Below are 21,106 nucleotides of genomic sequence, written 5' to 3'. Positions count from 1 at the left end.
CAGCTTAACCCAAGGACCCAGTTGAGATCCTCCTGCAGCCCCTGAAATTACCTCCTCTTTGAATCTCTTCCTTCTTTCTTTGTCGATCCTCAAAGGCAGCTCCATGTGGTCATGACTTTCCAGTGGGACACGTAGGAAGGATGTAACTTCTTCCCACCTTGCCTGGCCAGCCAATTTATTCCATAAAGTGGCAGGGTCTTGAGTCAGTGTGTGCTTATGGGAGGTAAAGAGCTAGGGTGCAGGCAAATAGATGGAGGAAGTTCTAGTCTCCTTTTAGCCCTCACCCTCCACTCAAACGTCTGAGGCCTGTGAAGTGCTAAGCCATTTGCATCAAGTGATTCACAGTTACACCTCAGTCACCCGCACTTGTCAGTGTCAGGCACTGTGCAAAGCACTTTAGAGGCTTCTTGTTTCAACTTCCCCTTCAACCTTGGAGGTAGGTGCTATAAAGTCCACATTTTATACCCAAAGAATTGCTATAGCTTGCCCAGGGACACCCAGCTGAGAAGTAAGAGGAAGGACAAAGAGCTCCCAGATCTTTGTGGGGTTTATTCTACAGAGAATTCTATATCCAAGGAGCATAGGGCTGCTTGGAGATACCCAGTCCCAGTTAGCATCCTGTGCTCTTTGTGTCTTCAATCATCCCGTCAGCCATGTACCAGCCCCTTGCGGGTCAGGCATCTGGCTAGGAGCCCAGCGTCCCAGGCTCTTCCTGCCAGGTGCACCAGGGTGGCTTCATGCATGGCCCAGTTGTTTGACTTCCCCTGCTAAATTGCTTAATAAAGGAACTAAAAGCAGAAAGAAGAAGTAAGGTCTCATTTGGATCATTTGGAGCAGAGAAAAAAATAATTTTACTAATGAGGAAATTGGCTTTTTGTCTTCTCAGGTGAGTAGTATTAGTAGCTTTAGTAAGTAGCAGCAGTAAAAACCATCGTTTTTGAGCAGGCCCTGGACCTCGGGTATTGCTCTAAACAGTTCACAAGCATTCTCTTACTTGGTTCTCACAACAGACTTGAGTGGTAGGTGTGATGTTCAGATGAAGATTTAAGTAAGTCAGTAGCCAGCTAGTGATGAGGCCAGGACTCAAACCGACTCTAAAGCCTGTGCGCTTAGCCACATGTGTTCTTGACTTGTTGGGTGGGAGAGGGCACATGACAGAAAGTGCCTCCTAGGGACTGCTCCAAATCTAGCAGCAGAATCAGGATCACCAGCGAGAACCCTGCCAGGAGCAGCAGGTGGATTTTGCTGGCAGAGTGACCCGTGAGCATTAGCTCTGTGGGGAGTTGAGGCACTCCAGAGTCCTCAGATCGATGGACCTGTGTTTGCTTTGGATTGCATGAGGTGCAAAGCAATATGAGGCTTCATGTTTGCCTCACGTCCTGCAAAGGGCAGGTCCCTTTATTTCTAAATGAGCCATGTCACACCTTCATAGACTGCAGTAAATAAGCTCACATCAATACTTTTTAAAAATTTTATTTGGTTTCATGTTTTTATTTGAAAAGTGGAGTGACAGGCAGAGAAAAGATCCTCTATCTGCTGGTTCACTCCCCAGATGCCTCCAACGGCCAGGGCTGGGCCAGGCCAAGCTCCATCTGAGTCTCCCACGTGGATGGCACAGACTCATGTGCTTGAGCCAACACCTGCGGTCTCCCCTGGTGCACGTCAGCAGAAAGCTGGATTGGAAGCACAGTAACAGATTTTGAACAGGCCCTCCGTGTGAGATAGGCATCCCAAGCCATTACTTAACTACTATGCCAAACACCTGCCCCTGATTTCTTAAAAATTAAACTTACAAGGGATGGCCTCAGGTTCACTTCATTTTCAGTTGATTTTTTTTTTCAAAGATTCATTTTAGGGAGCGGTGCTGGCATCTCATATGGGGACCAGTTTGTGTCCTGGCTGCCCCACTTCCAATCCAGCTTTCTGCTCGTGGCCTGGAAAGGCAGTAGAGGATGGCCCAAGTGCTTGGGCCTCTGCACCTGCCTGGGAGACCCAGAGCAAGTTCCTAGCCCCCGCCTTCAGGTTGATCCAGCTCTGGCTGTTGTGACCATTTGAGGAGTGAACCAGCAGATGGAAGACCTAACTCTACTTCTCAAATAAACAAATAGGGGCCGGCGCTGTGGCTTAGTAGGTAAAGCCATCACCTGCGGTGCCGGCATTCCATATAGGTGCCAGTTTGAGTCCTGGCTGCTCCACTTCTGAACTGGCTCTCTGCTGTGGCTGGGAAAGCAGTGGAAGATGGCCCTAGTCCTTGGGCCCCTTCGACCATGTGGGAAACCCGGAAGAAGCTCCTGGCTCCTGCCTCCTGGCTCCTGGCTTTGGATCAATGCAGCTCCAGCCATTGAGGCCATTTGGGGAGTGAACTAGTGGATGAAGGACTTCTCTTTCTCTCTCTCTCTACCTCTCCTCTGTCTGTGTAACTCTGACTTTCAAATAAATGAATAAATCTTTAAAAAATAAATAAATTAAAATCTTAAAAAAGATTTATTTTTTTAAAAGGCAGAGTTACAGAGAGAGAGATACTTTATACTGGTCCATTCCCCAAATGGCTGAAAGGGCCAGGGCTGGGCCAAGCTGAAGCCAGGAGCCAGAAGCTTCATCCGGGTCTCCCGTGTGGGCGCAGGGGCCCAGCTGTTTGGGCCATCTTCTGCTGAGCTTTAACAGGGAACTGGATCAGGTGTGGAGCAGCCGAGACTCGAACCGCCGCCCATGTGGGATGCTGGCATTGCAGACGGCAGCTTGACCTGTAAGCCACAATGCTTGCCATACATTTTGAGTTGATTTTTCTGTCAGGTAAAGAGCTTTGCAGTCTTGATAAATTTTATTTAGTCCTTAGTGTAAATGTTAAGAAGTGAAACCCTTATTTTTGCTAATGGTTATAAAAATGCCACATGATTTTGGCAGCAAAATCCCAAGAGAACAAGGGTTGGCCTGGTTAAACGTGGGAAAGCACGTTTCTGAGGATCATTTTTATGGGTGTATCTTTATTTCCCTTTGCTTCCCTATCTCTGTTTGTATTCTTGATTTCTATTCCTTACCTAACCATATTTCTGGATTATCGGTTGCATGCACTAAGTAGAGTTCTGTGTTGTCTTCTTAACTAAAGCATGAGATGAGTGGAACTTTAGCCATTTCTTTTCCAAGGAAATAAATAAACTTTTTGTTTCCATGTTTCTTTATCAATTTATTTTTTTCCTTCTGTTAGAGGTAGTGGGGGCCAATGCTTTGTAGAAAAGTTTTTTAACAGGCTTGAGACATAGTTTCCTGACTATCTACAGTCAGCTAGAAAATTGGATACCCGTTTTCTCCAAGCATCCTGACCAAAGACATTAATTACATCGTCATTTTGCTATGATGCTAAGTGGACTTGTATAACTGACAATTTTCTGGAGTTCTGATTCAGAGATGTTCTTTCTGATCCCAAGGGGGATTTAGGAGATTGAAAATTATAAGTAGACCCTTAGTAATTGCTTTAATCAGCATTCCAAGCTAGAATTCATGTGATTATTGCCTGGAAAGCAGTTTAGCCATTAAAGTAATTTTCTAGTCATGGAAAAATCTTGACAGAAAGAAGAGAAGGCACTGAATGTATCACATAATTTGTAATTCAGTTCTTTAAAGGAAGAAAACAAAAGGAACAATCTTTAACTGCCCCAAAGACTGTGGGATAAGTCAAATGTGGTATATTGGTTTGGGCCCCCTAACCCCCACCAAGTAAAATAAGACCATCTTTGGCACAGAGTGCAGTGTACAATTTTTTATTTATGTTAGTAACTCAGAGCCTCCATAAGAAGGGCCAGCGCTCCATCTGACCTTGTCTTACGTCTGTGGCTCCTTTTCAGCCCATTTGTAATAATTATTTTTGAGTTTACTTAGAGCCTATCGCTGTAGTATTTAGACCATTTGACAAGGACCCTTTTTAGTCTTTGAATTAGTACATGTGGTTAAATTCCTGGCCCTTCTCCCTGGCTGCATTTGTGAGTTCCTTGAACCTGAGTTATGAAACATGGCCCTAATAGTGGCTAGTTTCTAACAAGTAATCAAAGGAGAACAGCCTCTGGATCCAAAGCTCAGGTTTTTCTCAAATTCCTGTAAGAATGGAAAAGTTTGCAAAACCTACTTCTTAAAGGTCATCAGTGAGCATAGCTGTTTTTACTTTAGTGTACCTTACGTTGCCATGAACACAGACCAACGGAGAAGGTCCAGGAGACTGGGGATCAGAGAAGCTGTGAAAGTGTCAACTGAGATGAATGTACTCACCGAATCTGGGGCTCCTATAAAAGCCCTTGTTTTGACATCTGGTAGATAACAGCCTTTATTAAGGGCCCACCATGAGCCATTGTGAGGAAATCCTAATAATGAACATTCTTCCTTCCACAGTCTTGTGGATCAAGGCTCTGTCACAGCCCTCTACAGCACCTGTGCCTGTACCCCAACCTCCCTGCATTGGCTAGCTCCATCACTCTCGGGCCCCTGAGGACCCATTCTGTGATTTTCTCCATGATAGTTTAAAGTGCTTTGTGATAAATATATTTATGCAGTCATTTTGTTTACTGTCTAGCTCTTTCTCATACAGAACTGTGGCCATTCGGTTCACTGGAGTAGGCCAAAGGTATCCCCAGTGCCTGGGCATACAGTAGTCTCTCAATAAATATTTATTGAATGGATGACTGATTTATAGGAGGACCAGGCCAGAAATGTGTGAAAAATACTAAAGCATAAAACCAAAGTATAAAAACAAGAACACAACTAACATTAACCAGACCAAATTTGTGCGTAAATGCCAAAAACATGCTGGAGTAACTAGAACCAGATGATCCTAAGCAGAGAAAGTTTGGGAAGCTGGATGAGTTGGAAGCAGTTTTCAGGACAGTGGGCCAATGGCAAAAGTGGAGACTGACAGGAAGCCCTGGCCGTGGGTTTGGGGAGGCAGTTTGCTCCTAAGCACACGCCTGGTGAGGACATGGACAAGACAACACAGGGATACAGGGAAGACTGTTGCTAGAAGTTGTCTTCTAAGCAGATGATTAGCAATTAAAGTTTTACTCAAAATTGATCTTTGCTCTTCTGTTTTTAATCTGTTTTGGTCTGTAGGATGGCCAGCCATTGGCAGGACTGATCCAGGATCACATGGTTTCAGGTGCAAACATGACGATTCGGGGTTGTTTTTTCACCCGGGAACAATATATGGAGCTGGTGTACCGAGGACTCACAGACAAAGTCGGGCGTGTGAAGCTCTTGCCTCCAGCCATTCTGAAACCCTTTCCACTGTGGACAGGAAAGCAGGTAATTGGAGAAAATACTCAGTGTATATTTAAAAGAAAAAGGAAAGAGAAAAGGCAGGTAACAGTTCTAATTTCCAGGAGGATCCACGCCAGAAACAGAGAAGGGGCTCATCAAGAAATAGTCTGATTTTTTGGGGGTACCTATGTCTGGGTGCTTTCTAGGGAGTATCTATAAGGAATGGGCTGCATCACTTAGACTTGCTGTCCTCAGAATCCAGATGTGATGATGATAAGTAGTGGTGGAAGCAGTAGTATTACCCACTGTGAAATACCAAGCACTTCCCTGAGATCCGTCACCCATTCAGTCCTTTTACCACCAACCTGTGATGCAGACACCATGTTATCTCCCTTTAGCAAACAGTATTACTGAGACTCAGAGAAGTTTATATACATACCCAAGGCTGTAGGAAACAAAATTGGGCTTCAGACCCAGGCCTTTCCAGCTCCCACAGCATCGCACTTTACTTCTCAAAATAACTAGATAATAGTATACCTAGTGATCAAAGAATGAGGTAGGGTAAAAGATATTCTCTACTGCTGACTGGACCTCCCATGTTCAGCCTTGGGGATCACCTCCTAATTGGCTATGTAGTCGTGGTTCTGTGGGCTTCAGTTTCTCATCCAAAAAAGGAGCTCATGTTACTGATCTCTTCCAGTTCTACCATTCTTTAAGTCTATGGACTTAGCTACTTCAGTGGTTTTCATTTGTTACGCCAACCTTACCATTCCTGGGATAAACCTTACTTGGTTACGCAATACAACTCTTTTTGTATGTTATTTCATTCAGTTTATTATAATTGGCTTAGAATGTCTCTGCATCTGTGTTCATGAGGATATTGGTTTGTAGTTTTCTGATTTTGGTAACAAAGAGTAATGTTGGCCTCATACAATGCAATGAGTTGGGCAGAATTTACTCTCCTTCAGTTTTCTGTCAGCGTTCATGTAGTTTTGGTACTGTTTCTTCTTTAGATATGTGGTAGAATTTGCCACTGATGGCATCTGGGCCTAGAGTTTCTTTGTGGGAAAGTTTTTTACTAAAATTTCCATTTCTGCAGTGAACTGCTGTGGCTTGAATGTGTCCCCTGAAGCTTAGGTGTTGGAAACTTGATCCCCAGTGTGACAGTATCAAGAGAAGGACCTTTAAGATGTGATTAGCTCTCACTGTCCACTCTGCCTGTCAAAACTAAAAAAAAAAAAAGGCCGGCACTGTGGCTCAATAGGCTAATCCTCTGCCTGCAGCGCTGGCACACCGGGTTCTAGTCCCGGTCGGGGCGCCAGATTCTGTCCCGGTCACTTCTCTTCCAGTCTGCTGTGGCCCAGGAGTGCAGTGGAGGATGGCCAAGTCCTTGGGCCCTGCACCCGCATGGGAGACCAGGAGAAGCACCTGGCTCCTGGCTTCGGATCAGCACGGTGCGCCAGCCGCAGCGTGCCAGCCGCAGCGGCCATTGGGGGGTGAATCAACGGAAAAGGAAGACCTTTCTCTCTGTCTCTCTCTCTCACTGTCCACTGTGCCTGTCAAAAAAAAAAAAAAAAAGATGTGATTAGGCCATGTGGGTTCTCCATCCTGGGAGCAGGTTCCTTAAAAAGAAAAAGGATGAGTTTGGCCCCTTGGTGCCTTTCACTCACCCCCTCTTTGTCCTTCTGCCATGGGATGATGCATCAGGAAACTCACCAGGTGCCAGCCCTTGCATCTTGGACTTCCTGCCTCTAGAACTGTGAGAAGATAAATTACCCAATCTAGGTTATTTTTGTTGAAACATCAGAAAATGGACTATTCATAGAGATAGGACTATTCAGGTTATGTGTTTCATGTTGAATGAGCTTTAGTAGTTTGTGTTTTTCATGGAATTTGTTTTGTCTAAGTTGTTGAATTTACAGCCATAAAATTGTTCATTGTATTCTTTACTGTCCTTTTCTATGGTAGAAACTGTAGTGGTGTCAACTCTCTTATTCTGGATCTTTTCCTGACCAATTTGTCTAGTAGAAGTTTATCAGTTTTTTACTTTATTGACTTTCTTTATTGTTTTTGCTGTTTTATATTTTATTGATTTCACTCTTATTACTTCCTTTCTTCTATTTACTTTGGGTTTATTTTGCTTTCTTTTTCCAGTTAATTAAGCCTGAAGCTGAAGTCATTGACTTGAAACCCTTTTTTATTTATTATTAAAGATTTATTTATTTGAAAGGCAGAATTTCAGAGAGCCAAGGGAAAGACAGAGAGGTGTTCCATCCTCTGGTTCACTCCCCAAATGGCCACAGTGGTGAGAACTGGGCTAGGCCAAAACCAGGAGCCAGAAGCTTTAGCTGGGTCTCCCTTATGGATATAGGAGCCCAAGCACTTGGGCCATCTTCTGCTGCTCTCCCAAGCGCATTAGTAGGGAACTGGATTGGAAGTAGAACATGTGGGATACTGGCATCGCAGGCAGCGGCTTTACCCTCTATGCCACAAGGCTGGCCCCAAGACCCTTTTTATTAATACAGGCATTTTATGTATGAATTTCCTTCTGAGTTCTACTTAAGTGGCATCCTACAAATTATATGTTGTATTTGCATTTTCATCCTTTTTGAATACTTTCTAGTTTTCCTTTTTGATTTTTTTTTTTTGACATGAATTATTTGGAAATACATTGGTTAGCTTCCAGATATTTAGGAATTTTCCAGATATCCTGGTTGCTGATTTCCGGTTTAATTCCACTGTGTCTTGAATCCTTTTAAATTCATTGAGTTTTGCCTTATGGCTTGGAATGTGGTCTGTCTTGCTTAACGATCTAGTCTACTGTATCCTTCCTTCACTGCCTTGTGTCAGTGTCTTGAAACTGTTGCATAGTCATCTGTGTTTTTATTGTTATTTCTAATGGGCGGATAAATCAGGTCCTGTTAACCAGAAATGGAAGTTGATTTAATGGAATAGGAGAGGAATTTTGCTGTTTAAAATTAAAACCTCTGAATCTAGATAATTTAGTTCAGGGATTGGTAAGCTTTTCCTGGTAAAGAACTAGATGGTAAATATTTTACATATTGTAGGCCACAGTCTCTGTTGCAGCTACTCAGCTGCATGGATGTGCCATGGACTGCAATCCAGCTTAACTTTATTTACAAAAACAGGTTGATAGGCCAGATTTAGCTTGTAGATTGTAGTTTGCCAAGCCTTGTTTAGTTAGCTATGTGTATTTTTCTACTTTTTTTCCTGTTTATATGTCTTTATTTTAAAAAGCATCCATTTCAGATTATCTTGGAAATCAATGGGTTGTAAATCTTATGTAATTAAGTGTACAAATTCCAATAATATTTTATATAAACATAAACAGTGTAGTCAAAATAGAGCCAAATAGTGGACAAAGAATAAATATCTAGAGCCACAAATATGTTCCTCCCTTTGATCCAGGGATCCAGCCAAAGGAAATAATCTAAAATGTGGGAAAAGCTATTTGAAAGAAATAATCTGTTACATCATAGTTTATTATTATAGTAGAGAATTAGAAAAAGACAGATAACTCAACACTGGGACTAAGTAAATTATGGCAAATCCATTTGCTAGGATATTATGCAGCTGTTGTAAGGATGGTTTTGAAAGGCCATGCAGCAGTCTGGAAGATGCTATGACAGTGTTCAAGGAGAAAAACAGATCAAACAATTCTATGTGCATTCATAGTTACAAGCATTTTTTAAATGTATATGAGGATAAACTTGGCATTAAAATGATCAGGATGATAGAATAGCTTTATTCATATTAAGGATCCTTTCTTTTTTGTTTTATTTGATATTTCTAAGCTGTGGTGATTACTGTATAACCCAGTAAAATTAGAAAATGGACCCAGCTTTTTTTTTTTTTTTTTTTTAAAGGCAGAGTTAGTGAGAGAGAGAGACAGAGAAAAAGGTCTTCCTTCCATTGGTTCACTCCCCAAATGGGTGCTACAGCTGGCGCTGCTGCTGATCTGAAGCCAGGAGCCAGGTGCTCCCTCCTGGTCTCCCATGCGAGTGCAGGGCCCAAGCAGTTGGGCCATCCTCTGCTGCCCTCCCGGGCCACACAGAGAGCTGGAGTGGAAGAGGAGCAACCGGGACAGAATCCGGCGCCACAGGCGGAGGATTAGCCTAATGAGCCGTGGCACCGGCCCTGGACCCAGCTTTAACGTGTGTCACTGTTGAGACTTTTTTCAATGTTTCACAAAATTTTGGTACAGGCTGTTTCTCTTCAAATAGGTAAAAAAGGGCAGGAGTGAATTCATCGCACAAGAATTTGGTGAGTAGCCAGCGCTGTGGCTTAACAGGCTAATCTTCCACCTTGCGGCACCGGCACACTGGGTTCTAGTCCCAGTCGGGGCGCCGGATTCTGTCCCGGTTGCCCCTCTTCCAGGCCAGCTCTCTGCTATGGCCTGGGAAGGCAGTGGAGGATGGCCCAAGTGCTTGGGCCCTGCACCCGCATGGGAGACCAGGAGAAGCACCTGGCTCCTGGCTTCGGATCAGCGAGATGCGCTGGCCGCAGCGGCCATTGGAGGGTGAATCAACGGCAAAAAGGAAGACCTTTCTCTCTGTCTCTCTCACTGTCCACTCTGTCTGTCAAAAAAAAAAAAAAAAGAATTTGGTGAGTAGCTCAGTCTGGTTCTGCAGAGAAAAGCCATGTTTAGAATCAGGAACTTCAGCTTGGGAAGTTTGTGTACTGCCCCAGAAAATGAAGTCCTATCCTGTTTCTCTAGGACCTTTCAGATACCTGTTGAGTGCTTTGCTTTTTTTTTGTGAATCAGCGGTCTTATCATTTGTTGAAGAGCATGCCCAAACAGAGTTTGCCCATCCTTGCACAACTCTAGTGCCCAGCTTGCTGATGTTCGCAAGGTGAATATACCTTGGAAAACTCACCCAGACCAGAACGTAGAGTAGGTTGTCACCAGCACCCCCAGAATATCTCCTTCAGCCCCTCCCACCGTCTGCCCCTTCCCGGAGGTGACCACTGTCCTGATTCCCGTGTTAACACTGTAGGTAAGTTTTGTCTTTTCTTGAACTTTCTCTAAATGGATCATGTGGTAAGTCATGCCTTTCTGTGAGTCACTCATGTGATAACTTATGAGATACGTTAATCTGCTTTTCACCACTTTAAAATATCCGAGAGGAGCTCCTCGGGAAAGAAAAGGTATATTTCAGCTTATAGTTTAAGGTTGCAGTTCAGGATGAGATGGCTCCATTGTTTAGTGGATCCTGGTCATGGTGGCTGCAGAGAAATGATCACTTGGTGAGCGAGAAAGCTGAGAGAGAGCTAGGCTGACCTTGAATTCACATAATGAGCCATCTCATGAGAACCTCTCTTGAGTCACACCCCCAGTGACCTAAAGACCTCCCTGCCAGAGCAAGTCTCCATTTGAGTTCTGGGGAGACAGGTCCCACTCAATCCATAATACAGTGGTACTTAAGAAAGTTTGTGGAAAATGGCATTAAAAACTCAATATATTTTGGTCAATAAAATTTTGAAATACGTGCATGAGAGGCGATCTTCAAAAAGCTCATGGAAAATGTGTTATGAAAAAACTACATGAATTTCAAAGAATTTTTATGCCAAAATCAACTTTCAATTATTTTTTCCACAAGCTTTTTTTTTTTTTTTTTTAAGACTTACTATTTATTTGGAAGGCAGAGTTACAGAGAGGCAAAGGCGGAGGGGGATAGTGGAGAGTCTTCCACCCACTGGTTCACTCCTCAAATGGCTGCAATGGCCAGAGCTGGGCCGATCCAGAGCCAGGAGCCAGGAGCCTGGAGCTTCCTATGGGTCCCCTACAAAGGTACAGAGGCCCAAGGACTCGGGCCTTCTTTTACTGCTTTCCCAGGCCATAGCAGAGAGCTGGATTGGAAGTGGAGCAGCCGGGACTCGAACCAGCACCCATATGGGATGCCAGCACTGCAGACCAGGGCTTTAACCTGCTGTGCCACAGCACCGGCCCCCCACAGCTCTTTGAAGTACCCTCATATAGCAGTAGTTTGTTAGTTTTCATTTATAATATCTCATTAGATAAATATTCCATCATATATTTATCCATTTTATAATTCATAGTTTAAGAGAATGTTGCAAATAGCCACTAAACCTGCAGAATATGAGAAATGGTTTATGATCAGAAAGGAAATGAAACACTTCTAGAATGTTAGTACAGGAAGGGACCTCAGGTCATCTTGTCTCACTCCCTTGTTTTTTTTTTTTTTTTAATTGATACACAATTCATATTTAACATAAAATTTATCACTTTAAGGTGTATATTTCAGTGGTTTTTAGTACATTCACTGTATTGTACAACTATCATTGCTAATTTCAGAACATTTCCATCACCCCAAAAAGAAACTCTGCAACTATTAGCAGTCACTTTCAGTTCTCCTATCCCCTACCTACCACTTCTGTCTCTATGAATCTGCCTAATTTGTACATAATAATATCATAAGTGGTATCATACAATATATGGCCTTTTGTGACTCCCTTCTTTTACATGATGTGATTTATTTATTTGAGACCAGAGAAAGAGCCTTCCCATCTTTACCATTCACTCCCCAAATGCCTGCACTGGCTGGGGCTGGGCCAGGCCAAAGCCCTGAACCAGGATCTCAATGCAAGTGTCAGGGACCCAACTACTTGAGCTGTCACCTGCTCCGTGCCCCCCCCCCCCATTGTGTGCATTATCAAGAAGCTGGAAGTAGAAGCAGAGCTAGGACTCAGACCCGGGCACTGGATACAGGCATCTTAGCTGCTAGACCATACACCCAACCCAACATAATCTTTTAAACATTTATTTATTCATTTATTTATTTGAAGGACAGAGTGACACAGAGAGAGAAACTGAGATCTTTCTATTCACTGGTTCGCTCACCAAATGGCTACAAAAGCTAGGTCTGGGCCAAGCCAAAACCAGGAGCCAGTAACTCCATCTTTGTCTCCCGTGTAAGTGGCAGGGCCACCATCTGCTGATCCACTTGGGCCATCATCTGAAGATTTCCCAGGTACATTGGCAGGAAACTGGATCAGAAGCAGAGTAGTAGGGACAAGAATCACTACTTCAGTATGGTTTGCAGGCACTGCAAGCTGCAGCTTAACCCCACTACTGTACAGAGCCAGCCCCCAATGTATAATGTTTTCAAGACTCTTCTATATTGTAAGATTTAATATGTAATGTTTTATTATAATATACTGTTTTATTATAATATATAATGTTTTCAAGACTTCTAAATTGTAAGATTTAATTCCTTTTTAGGGCTGAATACTATTTGATTGTATGAATTGTTTGTTTATGTGGTAGGGGTCCAGATTCAGTCTTAGATATGCAATTGTGTCAACACCACTCTTGGTAAGACTTTTTTTTTTTTTTTTTTAAGATTTGTTTATTTGAAAGGCAGAGTTAGAGAGAGAGAGAGAGAGGAGTGACAGAGAATTTCCATCTGTTGGTTCACTCCCCAAATGGCCAAAATGGCCAGGGCTAGGCCAGGCTGAAGTCAGAGACTCAAGGACTTGGGCCCTCTTCTGCTGCTTTCCCAGGTACATTAACAGAGAAACGGATCAGACGTGGAGCAGCTCCGACTTGAACTGGCACCCATATGAGATGCCAGTGCTGCTGGCGGTGGATTAACCAGTTATGCCACAGTACTGGCCCCTACAGGGCTTTTCTTTTCTCATTGAATGTTCTTAACACCCCTTCCGTAAGTCAGTCAGCTGCTTATCTTTAGGCTTTTCATTCTCTTCTGTGGATCAGCGTATCTGTCTTCACACCAATGTCACAATGACCTGCACTGCAGTAAGTTTTAAAACCTGAAGTGTGGGCTGGCGCCGCAGCTCACTAGGCTAATCCTCCGCCTGCGGCACTGGTACTCCGGGTTCTAGTCCCAGTTGTGGTGCCGGTTCTGTCCCGGTTGCTCCTCTTCCAATCCAGCTCTCTGCTGTGGCCTGGGAAGGCAGTAGAGGATGGCCCAAGTGCCTGGGCCCTGACCTGCATGGGAGACCAGGAGGAGGCACCTGGCTCCTGGCTTTGGATCAGCGTAGCATGCCGGCCTTAGCAGCCATTTTGGGGGTGAACCAACAGAAGGAAGACCTTTCTCTCTGTCTCTCTCACTGTCTAACTCTGCCTGTTTTAAAAAAAAAAAAAAAAAAACCTGAAGTGTGAGTCTTCCAACTTTGTTCTTTTTCAAGATTGTTTTGGCTCTTTGAGGTCCCTTACATTTCTGTGTGAGTTTTGGGATCAGTTCGTTTGTCTCTGTGAAAGTGGCAGTTAGGATTTTAATAGAGAGAATTCTGATAGCATTGAAGCTGTAGATCAGAACTGCCATCTAAGCAACAGGGAGGCTTCAAATCCATGAAATCTTTCCATTTATTCTGTTCAGATATTGGTCAACAGTGTTACTATAGTTTTTAGTATACACATTTTACACTTCTTCAGTTACATTTATTCCTGAACATTTTATTCTTTTGATGCTATTTTAAATGGATTTTTCCCTTAGTGTAATTTTCATATTCTTCACTGCTACAGTACAGCAGCCCTGCTGATTGGCTTTTATGTGTTGGTTTTGTACCCTTCAGCTCTGCTGAAGCCATTTACTAACTCTAATAATCTTTTTGTGAACTCTTAAAGAATTTTCTTTGTATATGGTCATGACATCTGCAAAAAAAGGTAGTTTACTTCTTCCTCCTCAGTGTAGACACCTTTTAATTCTTCTCTTGTCAGATTGCCACGGCTAGAACCTCCAGTACATTGTTGAACGGAAGTAGCGAGAGTAGACATTTTTGTCTTTTTTTCCATTTTAGCCAGAGTGTGCAGTGTTTTGTCACTGAGCTGTGGGTTTTTCCTAGGTGCCTCCTCATTTATTAGAATAGTGACGTCCGCTTCTATTCCTAAGTCTGTATTTGTATCATAATGTTTGGATACAAGAGTGTCTGTTGTCTTTCAAACCATCTTGACTGTGCCTGGCCAGTGGCCCCTGCTATGCGTGTGGCACTGTGAGGTGCACCTGTGGGAGGCATCCCCGGGAACTCTCACCTTCCTGCCCTGACTCCTGGCCTCCTGCAGAGCCGAGGTGAGGAGAGTGTGGGTTGTGGCGTTTTGGTCGTCTTCTGCCGGGACGACAGGGAGTATTGCCGCTTCCTTCAGAAGCTCCCTTGCTGCTGCCAGTAGTGCCCTGCTCCTGGCGCTTGTGTGTGGAAAGGCAGCCGCTCCCTTAACTGCCCTGTCCTCATCGCACTCAGGTACAGATGCTACTTTCTGGGGCGTGCCACAGCCACACAAAGGGCTGCTGATGCCAGCTGTTTCCTCCTAGCGCTCTCCCCATCCCTGGTGCCTGTTACACGGACTGTCTACCCCACCCGGCTCCCCTGCGGAAATGTGCACATTTGGGCCTTCTGGAGCCGGCCCCTGACTCTCCCCAGGGACAGCTGGCTCCCCTCGGGCATTCTAGGGAGCAGCTGCTTGAGCTTCTCGTGGCCTTCCATTAGCAACCACTTGTTGGTGGGTGGCCCCTCTGATGGACCCAGCTGGGGCAGCGGAAGGGACCCCCTGGCCTTTCAGTAGCTATAATCAATTCCAGCCAAACACATTGATTTCTGTTATTTAGCTCTGTAAAAAGCTAATTGCACAGAAGCCATTAGGTTCCCGAGCAGTCACCTCAACCACACGCCCTGTGATGCCCCTCGGTACAGGAATGCAGGATACTCGGCTCCTCTCTCAGAGCATTTTAGTAACCGCTTGTCCAGGATCAGCCCTTCCCACTCATGTCACTCAAAAGGCCTCTCTCTTCTCTAAGGCATTTATTTCGTCCCCAAGTCTAGACCAGGAATGTAGTTAGAACAAATGAACCAGGAGCTGGCATTGTGGTACAGCAGGTTAAGCCGCGCCTTGCAATGCCAGCATCCCATATTAGTGTCAGTTCGAATCCCAGTTGCTCTGCTTCTTATCCAACTCCCTGCTAATGTTCCTTGGAAAGCAGCAGCAGATGGCCCAAGTGCTTGGACCCCTGCCATCTCCCTGGGAGACCCCGATGGAGTTCTTGGCGCCTACCTGAACCTGACCCAGCCCCCAGCTGTTGCACCTATTTGTGGGGTGAACCAGCTGATGGAAGATATTTCTGTCCATCTATCTCTCTGTTGCTCTAACTTTCAAATACATAAATACTAAGAGGGAGAGGGAGAGAATAAATGACCCTGTAAAGTTAAATCAGAACCTGCTATGATCTGGATGCTTGTATTCCCTCCACTCCACCCCATTCATATGTTAAAATCTCAGTGCTGGCCAGCGCCGCTCACTAGGCTAATCCTCCGCCTTGCGGCACTGGCACACCAGGTTCTAGTCCTGGTCGGGGCACCAGATTCTGTCCCGGTTGCCCCTCTTCCAGGCCAGCTCTCTGCTATAACCCAGGAAGGCAGTGGAGGATGGCCCACGTGCTTGGGCCCTGCACCCGCATGGGAGACCAGGAGAAGCACCTGGCTCCTGGCTTCGGATCAGCGCGGTGCGCCGTCCGCAGCAGCCATTGGTGGGTGAACCAACAGCAAAGGAAGACCTTTCTCTCTGTCTCTCTCTCACTATCCACTCTGCCTGTCAAAAAAAAAAGAAAAAAAAAAATCTCAGTGCCAAGGTGATAGTGTGTGAGGTACCTAGGTTGGAGTGGGAGGAGTCCACAAGAGAGGCCCCATCGAGCTCCCTGAAACAAAAGCACAGGGCCTTCTCCATACACCAGATTCATCTTGATCTTAGAATTCCCAGCCTTCAAAGCCATGAAAAATAAGTTTTTGCCACGTACAGGCCACACTGTCTGTGGTATTTTGTTTTGGTAGCCCAGACGCATTCTGGAAAAGCACAGATGGAAGCCTCCGCGTCATCTCCCCTGACGTCTGCACAGCCCCTTGCTCATCGAACCTTCTGGTGAAGGCGCTTCTGAGTGCTTTACTACAGTTACCCTCCCCTGCTGCACTCCGGTTCTCCTGCCCACTTTATTTTCCTCCAAACCACGGATCCCCGGAGAATGAAGTCTCACTGCTCTTCCCAGTGCCTGGCACATACTAAGCACTTGACATGCCTGGTGAACTAATGAGTCTTGTCTGTGTTCTGCAAATGAGCAACCCCAGGGCTGAGAGAAAGAATGTACCGCCCAGGGCGTGGCCATGACCTCTGGAGCTTCGCTGCCAGGCCTGTCTCTCCGTTGGCGGCCTCAGGCCCCCTGTGGGAAGGCTGCTGAGCAGCAATGCTGTCCATTCTTGGTCTCTGCACCTGCTCCTTCCTTGGCGCCCCCCCCCCCCCCAGAAGGTCCAGACGGTTCTGCAGGGGGAAGTTCTGACCAGGTGTAATCATTGTCCGTTTGGAGGGGCCTGAGTTAACAAAAGATGTCTCTGGGAAGAGTTTTGCAGCCGGGCCTCCCTCAGGGACTGGCTCGCTTCAGGCACTTGGGGTGACGGCAGGAGCCCCATCACCTGTCAGCCCTGCCAGTGTTTTTTTTGTTCTTTACTGTGTATTCAGGACTTACTTTTTCCTCTCCTTCCCTTGGCCTGACCAGGAATTTAATTCAGGTCTAGGGGGTCATTCACTTTAGGAAGAACTATTTTAGGGATAAAATTCCCAGTGAAGTTCTCACTGGCTTATTTTTGTTGCTACTCTGAAGTCATTTCAATAAAAACAGAAATCATCTGTCCCACAGAGGAGGCCCTGTCTGTGTTGCTGTACCCTGAGGTCTTCCCCGGGAATTTCTCAGCTTTTTTTCCTGCCGTCAGCTTTGTGCTCTTTTTCTCTCCAGGTTGTTTCAACGCTGCTCATAAATATAATCCCAGAGGACCACATCCCACTGAACTTGTCTGGGAAGGCAAAAATCAGCGGGAAAGCCTGGGTTAAAGAAACTCCTCGACCTGTTCCCAATTTTGACCCCAACTCGATGTGTGAGTCCCAGGTATGGCCAGCCGGCTGGATGCATTGGAGACTTCTAGCCCCAGGGTTAGGCAGGGACCTACTCGCAGAAATAGGTGCAGTGCCTCAGAAGGGGAGGAGCTGTGCCCAAGTGGGTCCGAGCTTTTGTTTCGACAAAAGTCGGGGTTGATCTGTAGCATTTGAAACTCATAGCTGGTTTGGGAAGCTGCGAGTTTTCTCTAGCAGAAAGTGGGAGTTGATTTTGCAGGCCTTAGAAATGCAGAGCACATATTTTCCTTCCAGACCATGGTATGGCGCAAGATAATTGAACTGCTACAAGGTCACACGCGTGGCAGCTCCAAGCTTAGGAACCTGGCCCAGGGTGGTGGAACCCAGGTGCTGTGAGGCTGCAGTAGAGCAGCCCACCCTGGAGGTTTCCAAGGCCTCTGTGTTCTCAGTGGGGGGCAGCCTCAGGTTCCCAGCTCACAGGGGCTTAGCAAGTACCTGAGGCTGTTGCTGTGTTGGCCTCTGTGGAGCAGGTGCTTGGCCTCTGCTCATTATGCAGCTTGAGATTCTTTTCATTAGCTGTAACCCAACTCTTTGAAAGTACAAACGCAGGCTTTAGAGGTTGTTAGAAAGGTTTTGTCCCTACTTCCCAGGTGCAAGGAGGGAGTACCTAGGCCAAGGTCATAATTATGAAGTTGAAGCTCTAGGTGTTCTCAATTCTAGTCACAAGGTCTTTGTCAAGGGTACTCGCTCACTATGGGTGAGTGGGGGGAGCAGGGGAACATATAAACATCCTGGTAAGAGAGAGATGCTTACAAAGGAAAGAGTGAAAACTGTTAGTCTGTGTGTGCTCATCTGCTTTATTTACAAGCTATAGCTATATTAACTTCATGTATACCCTGCTTGTTTCAATGAAGGATTGAAGGCAGGCCACAGGAGAGGGACACACACAATGAGGTTAATACATATCAAATCAGAGAATAATATGCTTCCTCTGGAGGCGTCCCCTACAACCCGGCCTCGGTGGCTTTTCCCTGCACAGGTGATCATCAAGGAAGGGGAGCTGCTCTGCGGAGTGCTGGACAAGGCACACTACGGGAGCTCTGCCTACGGCCTGGTGCACTGCTGCTATGAGATCTACGGGGGCGAGACCAGCGGCAAGGTCCTCACCTGCCTGGCTCGCCTCTTTACCGCCTACCTGCAGCTCTACAGGGGCTTTACCCTGGGTGAGTTCCCTGGCCGCCTGGAGCAGTGGCCTGGCCCCGCCTCTGGGGGCCACATGGCCACCGGGCTGTCTCCCTCGGGAGGACTGCCATGCTCCTTCTCCAAGCATGTCCTCACCTGCTGGCAGGCCTCTCTCCCTCTTGGTGCTGTGAGCCCCTCCCCCCAGTAGGTGTTCCTTGCCCCTTAACAGCCTACAGTGACACCCCCCCCCCCAGCCCCTTTTGCATTTGACCCTCTCCTAATCTCACCCTTTACAGTTTCTGGCCCTGAGACTGGTTTCTCACACTCATGCACACCCTCATTCTCTCCTGCAAGTGCCCTCCAGAATTCCCTGGGTCCTCTGCACTCCACACGGGGGTCTCCCCGTGGTCAGAAGTGCTCAAAACACTCCTCAGAGGCAGAACTGTTGGTCTGATTCTAAGACGGGCAGAGGGACCACTCTCTCTGAAAAATGAGCGCTCGCTGTTTCAGCAAACCAGCTTTGATACAGAAAACAAGTGTGCCGTTTGCTTCCATGTGCGGAGCAGGACTGCCGGCAGGAGAGCTGCCCAAGGACCCGGCCACGGGCTGAGCTCATTCAGGATGGTGCGGCTGCATGTACAGGGAGCAGAATCCATTCTGCTGTGGTCTCGGGAGAGTGCCAGGAGAGGCTGTGTGTGGAGCTCATACCACGGCACTTGTCAGGACTGTCCAGTGGGTGATGCCGGTGATGGTGGTAGTAAAATCCCGTGTGCTTGAGGGCCTGCCACAGTCAGTCTGTTCCCTGGGCTGCAGGGGGGTCTGCATTACACGTGTCCTACTTTGTAACTATCTAATTTATTTAATTATGGGAAAATATTTCTAAAATACAGACCTAAAGAGAACTTACAATCCCCCGACATCGTTTGCCAAAGGAAACTGCTGGTATCAGTTTGATGTGTGTCTTTCTAGACTTTCGTATTATAGATATATTGAGAAAACATGAAGTCCTTTACTGCATGCTGTTTGATCATCTGTCCCCTCCTCCCCCATCTCCAAATGTATTTAGAAATGTTCCCCAGGGTCACGATACAAATCTACATCCTCATGTCTGGTAGCTACAGATTATTCCACCAGTATAGATGTACTGTGGCTTATTTAACCAGTTCCTGTAATTAATTTAGGCTGTTTCCAGGTTTTCTTTTTCTTTTTCTTTTTTTTTTTTTGACAGGCAGAGTGGATAGTGAGAGAGAGACAGAGAGAAAGGTCTTCCTTTTTGCTGTTGGTTCACCCTCCAATGGCCGCTGCGGCCGGCACATCGTGCTGATCCGAAGCCAGGAGCCAGGTGCTTCTCCTGGTCTCCCATGCGGGTGCAGGGCCCAAGCACTTGGGCCATCCTCCACTGCCTTCCCGGGCCATAGCAGAGAGCTGGCCAGGAAGAGGGGCAACCGGGATAGAATCCAGCGCCCCAACTGGGACTAGAACCTGGTGTGCCGGCACCGCAAGGCAGAGGATTAGCCTGTTAAGCCACGGCACCGGCCTGTTTCCAGGTTTTCATTCCAGTATCATTGAGACAAGCACCCTTGAACAAACAGCTTGTATAGTCTGTTATTTTACCAAACTAAGGACTATAAATGACTAAGACCTTTCCCTCCCCCTCCTAATTCTTGCACTGGGCCTGGGTGGCTGATGGAGGCACCTGTGTCCAGGCCCTTGCACTTCCAGTTGGAAACCCGACCAGGAGCCTCACCCCCAGGGCAGTGGCAGACAGTGATATGTGATGACTAAGAACTTCACACTCTTAAAATGTAATCTGTTTCAAACAGTTGGAATAAGCACAAGCATTTCTGCTAACTAGAAAAAGTTTGGGGAGGTTTAAAAATGAAGCATAGAGGAAGATTCCACACGCAGCTCATGATGAGAACCAAACTTTACAAACAAGGCAAGCCTGCAGCTCTGCTTAAAATCAGAGGTTGGCCCCCTGAGCCCAAAGGGAGTCCAGATGCTGCAAGGCTGAGAGAGGAGAGGGAGGAGGGAGCGCAGCTGAGCTGGGAGTTGGGCTCCGAGGGGAGGACTGGCTGGAGAGGTCAAGTTCACTCCAGCCCTTCTCAGCCAGGGCCAGTGCAGGGCGCTGGCCGCAGGGGAGGGCCCACTTTTGTGGACTATTTCTTCCCCCTGTGCTCACACTGGTTCTTCAGAAGCCCTCTAGTTTTCAAGACAACACATTGGGGTCTCCAGGAGTTTCAGCCCCGGCCTTTGACCAGTACAGACCGCTGTGTTCTTCCCACTCAGGTCTTGGCTGCGGACTCGCGAGATCATGCACAGACAGAGGTGAAGTAGGAGGACATACTGTGCCCAACAGGAGGGGTTCCTCAGCCTGTGAGCCAGGATGGGCCTGCCGGAAGTGACCCAGGCCCCAGCGTGTCTGCCAGGGCTCGATGGTCACACTGTAGGTTGGCCTCTGGAACACACAGTTTCTGGGAGCCAATGCCAGGATGCTCTCCCTGTCTTGCCCTAAACTCAGCTTTTTATCCAGAATCCTCTACTTTTCCCTCTCCCATTCCTCCAGTGCATACTTACTGAATGGAGGAGACAGGACAGCTGGTGGCTAGGAGCATAAGTTTGGAACATGGGCCTGGGTTTGCCTTCTACCTGTGCAACCTTGGGCAAGTAGTTCAATGCTGAGCGTTAGTTTTATTTTCTGTGAAATGGAGATTACGATGTTAGGGGCCGTGGGTCAGCCCATGAGTGCAGTAGCATTCTGTTAGTAATGAGGTCATTTCATCAGCGTGG

General features: G+C 46.5%; 1 protein-coding gene across 1 annotated transcript in view; it reads left to right on the top strand.

The window, feature by feature from the left end:
* Positions 1–21,106, top strand: part of POLR1A (RNA polymerase I subunit A) — a 78,704-nt gene that overhangs the window by 32,583 nt on the left and 25,015 nt on the right. Inside the window, exons 14-16 of the mRNA XM_062209778.1 lie at positions 5,095–5,286; positions 17,019–17,168; positions 18,174–18,357. Of these exons, the coding sequence (XP_062065762.1) occupies positions 5,095–5,286; positions 17,019–17,168; positions 18,174–18,357 (526 nt within the window). The remainder of the gene's footprint in view (positions 1–5,094; positions 5,287–17,018; positions 17,169–18,173; positions 18,358–21,106) is intronic.

Source organism: Lepus europaeus, chromosome 13, assembly GCF_033115175.1.
Source record: "Lepus europaeus isolate LE1 chromosome 13, mLepTim1.pri, whole genome shotgun sequence".
In the NCBI taxonomy this organism is placed as follows: domain Eukaryota; kingdom Metazoa; phylum Chordata; class Mammalia; order Lagomorpha; family Leporidae; genus Lepus; species Lepus europaeus.
Note: the sequence above shows the minus strand (reverse complement) of the source record. Positions and strands in the feature narration are given on the sequence as shown.